Source organism: Mus caroli, unplaced genomic scaffold (genome assembly GCF_978045245.1).
Source record: "Mus caroli unplaced genomic scaffold, Mus_caroli_1 scaffold_17, whole genome shotgun sequence".
In the NCBI taxonomy this organism is placed as follows: Eukaryota; Metazoa; Chordata; class Mammalia; order Rodentia; family Muridae; genus Mus; species Mus caroli.
Window position 1 is genome coordinate 71,019,093 of NW_028227272.1, and position 10,908 is coordinate 71,030,000.

Genomic DNA, 10,908 nt, shown 5'->3' on the forward strand with positions numbered 1-10,908 from the left:
AATTTCAGTTTGAACTTATTTGGGGTGAACTCAGATGCCCTTAAACAGATGCCATTCCTAATATACCTGGTAGGAAAGAATAAGTGATAACAGTCACACTTTGTTGGGACTGTGCAGCACACACCTGATCCAACCCCTTGTTTGTGTGGGGCTTTCCGAGTTTCTTCTTGGCGTTCTGTAGAGTTTATCCAGTCCTGGGTTTGACGCTGCCACTCTAGAACAGTTTTAGCTGGACAATCCAATGAGCTCTTTGTGTCTTCTAAGTTGGCTGCTTGTTGTCTCTCTAGAGAGCTTCCTTTTCTCTCTGTTGAGTTTTCCACGTTACCAGAGTGTTGGCTCAGGCCTATCTGCTGCCTTAAACCCTGACCTGGTGGGGGATCTGGTGGTGGGGGAAGATCTAAAAATTTTGAATAACGTTTAGAATGGACTAAGATTTAATGAAAAAAAAATTACAAGTTTAAGTTGAAAAAAATGAGAAAAACAAAAAACAAAAACAAAGACAAAAACAAAAACTCCCCCAAAACTGAAAAACCCTTGCCCTCTCACAAATATCATCCATGCAAAAGGTTGTGGAAAATAAAGTCAATTAATGGCTATTCAAAATGCATGTTATTGATCTGTCTTCTATCTTCTTGCCATCTTGTCTTTGAGATTAAAATCGACTCTTTTCATACATCTGTTCAACAGGGATCATATTTTCAACAGCAAGCTAAGGGCTGGCATTCAAGGTAAAGGACAATTTGTGGTTTATATTCAATCTCCCCTCTTTAAATCACTACAGATTCTAGCAGCTGTGCTAGTAAACACCACCGAGAACAATAGCGCTCTTAAAGATCTCCACAGGAAAGATCATGCTCTGTAAACAGGGGACTGTAGGCCATATCATGCACAGCATATGACTATCTCTGCACTAGTGTGTACCACACTGAGCACCAGTCACCGGGTTAAGCTAACATTATTAAATACAATTAACACTTGTCTGACAACTGATCCTGTCTGTCCGTTTCATGAGTTAGCTAATGAGTTACAACTAATACATTATAATCTTCCCTTGTATTAATTTGAACAAGTAATAAATATCCAGAGCACGGATTGAATATGCTGTGGGGTGAGCAGTGCAGACAGTGTATTGCAGAAATTTGAGATGGGCTTGATAAGTTTTTGAAAGAACATTTTAGAGGTTATTCAACAAGTCAAGAGTGGTTTGCTTGTAATCTGAAAGAGCCTTTAAAATTAAACTTTTGAAATGAAGAAAACATAAAGTTGAAGATGAGTTAAATTTTCATTTTCCTTTGCTAACTTTTCAGATATTTATCTTTATATTTTGAATGTCTTTAGTTATGAGATTATATTAAAAATTTTTTATTATATATTTTCTTCATTTACATTTCAAATGCTATCCCCAAAGTCCCCTATCTTTCTAATATTATTTCTAAAATGACATGCTTAAGGACTTTGCATCCTTCTAACCATTCATTTTTATCATTATCATCTGATTTTTTTTCTTTTACAAACTATTGTAAATCTCATGGCTCATCCTTGGATTAGACAATTATATTGTTTATTTATAAAACTTATACATCATGCAATATACATTTATTAAATGAATTAAGGATATTCTACTCAATGTGAGCAATTATTTCTCATTCCCTTTTTATAAACATGTTTTTCTTTTTAATAATACTGGTTGAAATTAGAAACGTAAACCAAAATATTTTGTACACAAGAAGCCAATTACCTTTTAAGAAAGATCAAGTGTTTGCTTTAAACGGATTTATCCTTTGTTTTATGAGCAAAATTTTATCTTCCATTGGAAGGAATTTACTGGTTTATTGAGCACATGCTCTTGGCATTCCAAGTTGAAGCAGTATTCTTAGCTCTTATGAGTGTCCTCAGTTTAGATTAAGAGCTGCTAATCATTGATGAGAAAGGGGATGCTGTCTGGGTGAATAGGATTGCATTTGGACCATTCCTTCCAAAATGAAGATCTAATGCAATAATATGCTATCTATTTGCATGGTAATCTAATGAGTTTTGTGTTTCTTTTACATTTAATACTGGTTTCCTTTGCTGTGTGTTTTGTGAATGCAAATTAATTATTTCATTTGAGTTATTGGGCTTAGTCTGTCAGTGAGGGGAAAGGATTGTATTGAATTCTAAAATAACATATCTTGTCATTGATTTTTATTCACCATCTAAGCTGTTTAATTTCTAGAATGGCCAAAATAGCATTTACTTATGGCAGCTAAAATTCTGATGCCTATTTAATTTGACTTGAAATTATATAGCTTGGTAATTGTATAATATCCTTGGAGATTTTATCTTCTAAGAATCAAGGCTATTGCATCCACATTGAAATAAACTGGAAGGAGATGGAATTACAAATGACTGTGGAAAAAAAATACAACTATATAATCCAATGCATTTACTTAAATTAAATTTATTATTCAATTCTTTGTGGAATTATTTCAAGTAAGCCAGTTCACTAGAGTATCTCACTGGCCCACTGTGGGTTAGCTATTGTCAATCAGTGACAGTCCAATGACATAGGCACCTTATTATTCTCTTTTATTTTTCAGGAAAGTGAATGTGGGCTGATGGGGGATGGATGAGGGTGGAGTAAAAAGCGACTGAGCATCTCTAGTCTGAATCTTTCTTTTCCTAAGACCCAGCTCACGTAATTGTGCCCACAGTAATGAACCCAGCTCAGAAGTCTACACTTAATACTTCAACGCAGCTGTGCAACATCCTATAAAGACTTTTGCTTCTATTGCTGTGTTTATCGTTGTGTTCAGGTAGAGTTCCAGCCTCAACCTTTGCCCAAACTATGAAATTGTCTTTGAATCGCTCTCTCTGTGGCATACATTAACTTACATTTACAAATCCGGTTGTTTCCAGCTCCTTTCTTATTGCTTGCTTTCACTGATCATCTGAGGGTGCCATGAAGCACCCCTATTTATTGTTTCTGTGATCTCCAACTGTCTCTATTTTTATACTTTTGGGCCATTTATTCTTGCCTATACAAAATCTAGACTGACATTTTCTACTTAAAAAATATAATATCATGCCATTCATTTACCTTAAAAATAAAAAAATATACTAAGATTAATTCAAACACACACACACACACACACACACACACACACACACACACCTTTCCAGGGATTTTCTCAGACTACAGGTCCTTAAACATTGCTACTTTCTTAGTTGAATGGTGTCATATTCCATCTTGTTTTTCTATCTGCTCTAGTTATAGTCTTGCTTTCCTTTAAAAAAAAAGTGTCAAATAAACACCAGCCTTTTAATTGCTGGTATCAGCTCCTAGGATGACCTTCTCTTGAATGTAAACATTGTTCTTTTACTTATATTCTTCCTGCCTTTTATCATATGTCCTGTTGTTGTTGCGGCTTTCCTTGATAACCCTACATTAAAACATTACCTCCAAAATACTTTAAAATTTCTGTTGTTTCTCTCTCCATGGCAAGAAACACCATTGGAGTACTTTATATTATCACTTATGCGTTTATATTGGTCTGAACCTCTGTTTTTTGACTGGAATATAATTTGACTGAGGGATAATATCCATAATATATGCTCACTAAATATTTAAATTGAGGAACCAATGAGCTCATGAAATTTCAGAAAGCTATATTGTGGCATATATAGACAAGAAATCTCTGTCTTAACTGGGAGTTACAGACTAGGTCAAAGACAGTACAGTTTGAGAGAACATAATCTCTGGAGAACTCATTGAGGGGGAACTGCCAACCATCCTTGGTCCAGAATTGAGCAGGGTATTTCTTTCAAGGATAGATGACTTGGATTCTACAACTCCTGCTTAGATGAGATATTCCATAAAAGAAACAAGCATTTCTGTAAATGTGTATGGGCTTTTATATCACTTTTGGAAGGGGGGAACCCCGATATTTCTCCTTATTCCAAGTTCTTCTCAGTGGACACAGTACATTCCTTCCTTTCCTCAGAAGGTAACGTGACACAAGGAGACAGTAATCTTGACAATGACACAGGAAAAGTGGCATGTACCACTTGCTATTAGGATATTCTACTATCAATAATCATCTGTCATTCTCCAGAATCCACAAAGCCCAACCTTAACACTGGTGGACCTGCAGGCTAGAGAGAATGGGGGAGTGTGTAATATGCCTGCTCTCCAAACATGAAGACCTGATTTCAGTCCTTCAACACCCACATATAAAACAAAGGCAGGTCCTATGATGAGCACCTACAGGACCAGTCCTAGGAGGAACAGACGAGAATTGGAACTTGCTAGAAAACCAGAGTAGAAAATTTGTGAGCTCTGGGAAGAGTGAGAATTCCTATCTCTAAAAGAAAGAAAAAATAGAGGAGTTGAAAAAGACATTCATCGTTAACTGTTAGTTTCCATACATGAGGCAAGTGGCTAGTTCACAGACATGTGCATCCCTCAATATATACAAATGAACATAAATATCTATACACAGACATACCCAGAAAAAACACACACACACACATCCCACACACATACATACAGAGTGATGATATCCCAATCTCCTCAATTCCTAAAACCTTGGGTAAGTAACTGGTTAAAGGATAGCCACCTGATCTTGAAAGATGATTGTGTCAATGAGAATAAAGTCATTATTTTGCTGAGATGTTGAGGTTAAATATTTGATAAAACACGCAACAATAATTACCCTAATTAATGTGCCCATAAAGACGATCATAAACCATAATACAAAAGTTTTAGTGTAAAACTCTTATGCAGCAAATGCTGCTAAGCAATGACCGTCTGAAACAGAGTGATTTGATCAGGAATAATTATTACTATTTTTGTTTAAAATGTACATATCTGCAAGAGAAATCTATATGTTGAAAGAGTAAGATCAACACTAAAAATTACCTAAAGTAATCAATTAATCCTCAGATTATTTGAACCAGAAAGAACACTGTGAGTGTTTGTTTTGTTCTTTTTGTGCATCCTAAGATGTCAAATTTTAGGCCCGTGTTAACACCTGTATCCTTAAACATTCATACTCCATGGAAACACTTCCCAAAGAAACAGAGTATGCTGGAAAAATGTGCAAAGCCAAGAGATATTAAAACAAACATGTTTGATGTTTGAGTCTTAGCATAATGACATTTACAGAAAGTACAACGTTGGCAGCTGGATTCTGTCCCACAAAAATAAGAATCAAATCCATGATTGCTTTCCAGCTAAGGTTTTATCTTATCCTAGTAAGTCAGAGGCCCAAGGACTGGGTCTAGTTTTTCCAATCTGTGTTACAGGAATGCACAGAAAGAGAATTGCACCCCTGACAATTATATCAGAACCAGCAGGCCATATTTTAGGATATTTCCAAATGGTTCTAACCTTCACCTTGGCTAGGTTAATCCTCTTGATGTTCAGTAAAATGATCTCATGATAAATCTGGGAGGTCATAAGGAGGTGTTTTTGAGAAGTAGGGAGAAAATTTCCTTTGCATCTAAATTTACAGGAAATACTTAAAATATATTAAATTGTAGAGCATCAAAACAGAGGCCTAGAATAAATATATTTAGAAAGCATGAGAACTGAGTTGAAAATATGAAAACTGAGATTACTCCATAAGCATAACAAAATAGAATTGTTACTGCACATGTATGACTTCCAGTAATATTTCTTCCTGAAGAGAACAGTATTTAACGAAATGCTCAAAAAATTAGACACTATGCATAAATAAAATGATTTAAATAAAACACTGTTTCTCACATTAGTTCATCTGTCAATAAAGTTTTATTGACAATCATTCACAGTAATATGTTTGGAGACTTGGTTTCTTGTGACCCTGTCAAATAAGTTGAACTATTATACTAATGACTCAGTATCTCATGTATTTGGATTATATATGTGCCAACAAGCCCAGTTTATGGATTTTGTTTAACAAATCTAGGGGTACATTTCTATGGTAGGCAAGCATTCTATACTCTGAGCCACTCCCACAGTTACAGTTTTAAATTTGTTTTTTTTTTCCCCCCATAGGTATACTCACATAACTAGGAGTGGATTTAGGACATAAACCCTATGCTCCCTAAAGTCAAAAGTATTTACAATTTGGACATTAAGTGAAAACCAAATATTAGCCTTTCTTATGCGTGGAATCATTATGCCTCTACCATTCATATGGCATTGGGAGTTGAGACCCCCTTGTGGTCATTAGGTAATGAAGTTAGCTCAGGCCCTTTATAAAGAACACCAGAGAAACCCGTTCCATCATTTGAGGTTACCAAAAGAAGGCACTGCCTACAGCCATAAAGGACCCTATTAATGGACACCAAGACTTGCACTTCCTAGACGTGAAATAAAGTTTCTCTTTTTCATTATTTTCACTATGTTTACGATTGTGATCATATATTGCAACACCTGAGAGAAAGAAAGTCTTTTCATCAACAGACTATGGCTGCCTATTAGCTCCGAAATTCATGAACCCAAAACTTAATCATTCCATGGACTTCTCAAAATAAAAGAAAGTAAAATGGCCCCAATGATTGTAGGTGTTCTCACACTACTCCAAGTCTACCTGTGCTAACAGTCCCCTTCCTACGCTTAAAACGAGATGCTAGAGGCTTTTAGAGGAGCTAAAACTTTGGGAAGTAGAATTGTAGATCTTTCATGAGGCATGATGATGATGATGACGACGACGATGATAAATTTCACATGATTGAAAAGAGAGTGTGTTTTCTTTAAAGATGGCACGTGACCAAGTATCTGAACTAGCAGGCATTGAGGCATCGCCTAATCTACAACACCTCCTCTACTGAAAGTTAGTGAGAAGATGGAGACTTTTTCATAAGGAGAGGAAGTTCAGATGAGTGACCTACCATCTGGCATCCCTTCCCTCCGATGAGGTAACGCTGGCTGTGGGTCCATCCGCCCTCCCTTATGTTTTTTCGTGGGCCGAGGCCTCTGGCTTTGATTCTGGGCAGCACTGGTGTTACTGTCTGTAGAAAACGGGCTGGTGGGCCGCTGCCTTTGAGAGGAGGTAAAGGCTTTTCCTGAAACGAAAACCAAGGGAATGGACATGGAGGACTCCGTAATACTTTTTGTTGTTGTTGTTTGTTTGTCTTTTTTGTTTGTTTGTTTGTCTGTCTTGCCTCGTGTCTCTGCCCTTACTAGACTAGCTAGTGAATGTACCCACAGATGCTATGTGAAGGTACAAAACCCTGCTGCATGTCTTCACAGGATGCATGACCTGTTGCACATAATTCACCCAGTTTTTAATAAGCTAAGAAGACCCCATCCAGCAAAAACACATTTCAAGCAGATGAGCCTGAAATAAATCCACCAACCCAAAGCTTCCCATTGCTTGATCATAGTTTTATTTAGTTTTGACAATATTGGTAATTCTTTCATAAATCTATGCAAATGCATGCCACATTTACTTTTCAAAATAAGAAAAAAGATATTTTTTGTCTTTTGTTTTTGTTATATATTTTTTTAAGAATTGAATTGTGTACTGTTTTATTTGAATAGTCAAGTTTTACTCTTAGAATCCTAAACACTGTATTGGAGTCGTAACATTTAAAAGTGTACACGAAAGATCTGCTGAGATGCATAAATAAAATTGACCTTGCCACTTAATGTTCATACACAATGATTTCTACCTTTTAGCAGTGCAGAAGGTAGCAGGATATAGTCTCAGTGTATAAACTAAAATGTGATATATGTTTTCTGTGCAATATTACCCTATTTAACAGCCTTGGCATTCTACATTTTAAAATGAAACGTGCTCTTTTTCTTTTTGATGGCTTAGAATATGTACATGGAATTTATTCTGGGAAAAGGGTCAGTGAATCCACTTTGTACAGTGAATTATTTTAATACTAAGTTTATCATTGTAAGAGAGGACTGGTTTATGTGCATGTATTTATTCTCTTGTGTGTATTTTCACTTCATACAAAATTATCATATGTAGTTACACGTTCCCTAGTCAGTGTGACGATATGGCTTGATGCTTTATTAGCAATTAGCATACATGGTGCTGGTGCACTTATGCCTTCTAATTTATTAGCTCCCTTGCACCCTCTCCCTTCTTTGCCTATAGCAAATGCCACAAAAAGCACTCAGGCAACATAAAGATTCTGACTTATGCCTTGGGCAGCAAGAAAATTCAAATAACCAGGTTTATCACAACATATTTTAGTTTGGAGGCTATATAAAATTAAACCTTGGCAATGCCTGAGACATGCTTACATTTGGTTTGAGGAATATTTAATGCATGTTAGAAAGAAATAATGATGGGGAAGCTTAGGACAATATCCAAGATATAATTTTATAACCTGAACGTATAGCAAGGTCCAAAGCCTTTTTTCTTTATCATTTGAGTGCCATTTAAACTGAAGCATGCATTTGATAGTTCATTAGTTGATTTTGTTAAGACAACATAGTAAATGTGAATATTATCTTCCTATTGTTTGCAGTTAAGAAGTATATATACAAATATAGGAGCATATATATCATGCCAAAGCTGTTGTTTTCCCCTCCCCCAACCTCATTTACTTATAAATTACCAGAGTTAATTGCACATATCTTTCCCCACCCTGTGGCATGAGATGCACGTAATAATTATGCAATTTGACTTTGATGCTATTATTTACGCTCTCTGAAATCAAAATGAATTTACTTTGAAGAGCAGTGTACCCATAGATACCTTACTGAACTCACAAATGCCTTTGATGTATCTTTAGCTAACATCCTTTAAAACAAATAGTAAGTTACTGTATTAAAAATCTTAGTCAAACCATTAGGACCATCAGCCAAATGAGCTGTTAGATAGTCTGAGACCCATTCACCCCATGCAGAGGAACCCTTCCCAGAAAGTGCCTCTGCAGAAAGAAATGGGGGGAGAGTAAGGTAGTAGAGATAAAAGCGAAATCATTCTAATCACCAGGTTCATTATTGATTTTGTGAGGATTTTGCAATGTGATAGTTACTGAAAGTTTAATGACAATCATAGTTGCGGCTATTTCTTTTTAATATGAAAAGGAAACACACTGCAGTTAACCAGCAGAGCCATTAAGAAAGAAAAAAAAAGGATAGAAGAGATGCAAGGTAGGAGCCTATTTTTGGCTCCAAAATATGAGCATCAAAAGAGAGTTCTGGTAACAGAGCATCCATCCTACTGTGTTCATGCATATTTTTACAAGTCTGCAGTTAGATTCACTGAGAGGAAAGGACAGACAGAAAGATCATTGTCCGGAAGACAGGATTCTCTCATGCAAAGAGTGTTGACTTGGAGTCTACCAACCTGTTCTCGTAAGACTGGTTCCATCCAGCCTAAAGCCAGCTTTGTCTGCTGCTGCCACCAATGCTTTTGCAAAGCTGCCGCTGGCAAAGATGGAGCCATCTGAGGAGCTACCTACACTAGATCTATGACTAGAAAAGTTACGATCCTCATCAGATGCAGAGCCCCATCCATTTACCATTGAACCTAAAAACAAATGTAGTGGTCCAGTAAGTTGTCTATATCAGAGATCTCATCTGCTGTAACACAGTGCATAATGACCAAGCTGGCGATTTCATTTCCTCGCGGTTTATTTTAAAGTTTCATTGTGAGTTCTTTATCCCGCTATCATCTATGTCTCCAACATACTAAGAGAAGACTAAGGCTATTTAAAATCTGTATCTGTTTGTATCTCATTGACAAAACATATATCACTTGGTTCAATTCTTACATTGATTAAATTATCACATGAGCATTTCCCCACAAGTTTTACTATGCATAGTCAACTTGCTGTGTATCAAGAAAGAGTAACTGGACTGAAGCAGGTCAGTGTATTTAAACAGAAGAAATCAGTTCCTTTAAAGCTAGTTCATACTCCATCAATTATATCAAGATTTTCAACTAAAAGTTATTCATAAAAACGATAAAAAATCATGTATAAAATGGCTAAACAATATTAAATAAAAAACAATATCAAATCAACATGGAACATGAAGAAAACTGCATTTTGCTGAATTTTTATTTATGACAATGTTATAATATATTTTTAAACTTTTAATTAGCTTAATAACTCCAGTTTTTGAATGCTAAATGTTCCTTTAAAAGTAATATGAAAATATCATGAGCATAAGGTATATTTTTCTGCAAAATGAAACATGGTGTTAGTGGAAAAAAATTACAACTTTATGTGTAAATCACTTTCCTTACAAAATGCATTGAAGATTCTTTAAGTAACATTTTCTTCAGGTTCTACAAAGCCAGTTTTCAATTTTTAAAAACAAAAAACAAAAAAACAAAATCACAGTGAGGATTAAACCAACTATTTACTATAATTAATAGGATATTTACTTAAGTTGTTATATGATTCATTCATAATACAATTAACCACCAAGTAGAGCTTACCCTAATATATTTAGAAAGGAGACACAAAAGTGTTTATGAAATCTGTTTTAGACTTCCTAAATAACACAAATATATATTTATGAGAAATAGGTGAAGATCAAATATGGTACAGTTTTTGCTTTATTCTCATCCTTTCAAGAGAACGGTGTCGATAAGAGTTTGAAGTATTTAAAACATTAGTGAACTGGTCAGTGACACAGACACGCTCCTTTTCAGGACAGAGAAACAGACTTGGAAGGAGTATAATAATCTGAGACATTAAAATACAGTTAGGAGGAGCAGAGAGAGGCAGTCTAGACTCTAGTTGAAAAAGCACAAGGACATGGTATTTACATTCCAAACAAGTCTGCTTGACACAGACCACTGCAAGGAAGCTAAGACAGATAACACCATCAACAGAGTCTCCTCAGACAGATTCGTCTCTGGGCTAAAGATCACTGTCAAGGACCAATAGGGCACGATGAGAGAAGAAGCAAGGCAAAGGGCTGCCACCCTTTGCCACAGGGAAGAAGGAAAAACCCAAAGC

General features: G+C 35.8%; 1 protein-coding gene across 12 annotated transcripts in view; it reads right to left on the reverse strand.

Moving 5' to 3' along the window:
• Robo2 (roundabout guidance receptor 2) overlaps nucleotides 1–10,908 on the reverse strand; it is a 1,540,028-nt gene that overhangs the window by 6,852 nt on the left and 1,522,268 nt on the right. For 7 of the 12 annotated variants that reach the window (XM_085832480.1, XM_085832479.1, XM_029470224.2 and 4 more), the window contains 2 exons: nucleotides 6,859–7,032; nucleotides 125–397 (listed from right to left, as the gene is read on the reverse strand). In XM_085832480.1, coding sequence (XP_085688606.1) covers nucleotides 125–397; nucleotides 6,859–7,032 — 447 coding nt within the window. The remainder of the gene's footprint in view (nucleotides 1–124; nucleotides 398–6,858; nucleotides 7,033–10,908) is intronic. The other 5 variants (XM_085832485.1, XM_085832484.1, XM_085832486.1 and 2 more) reach the window with 2 other exon arrangements.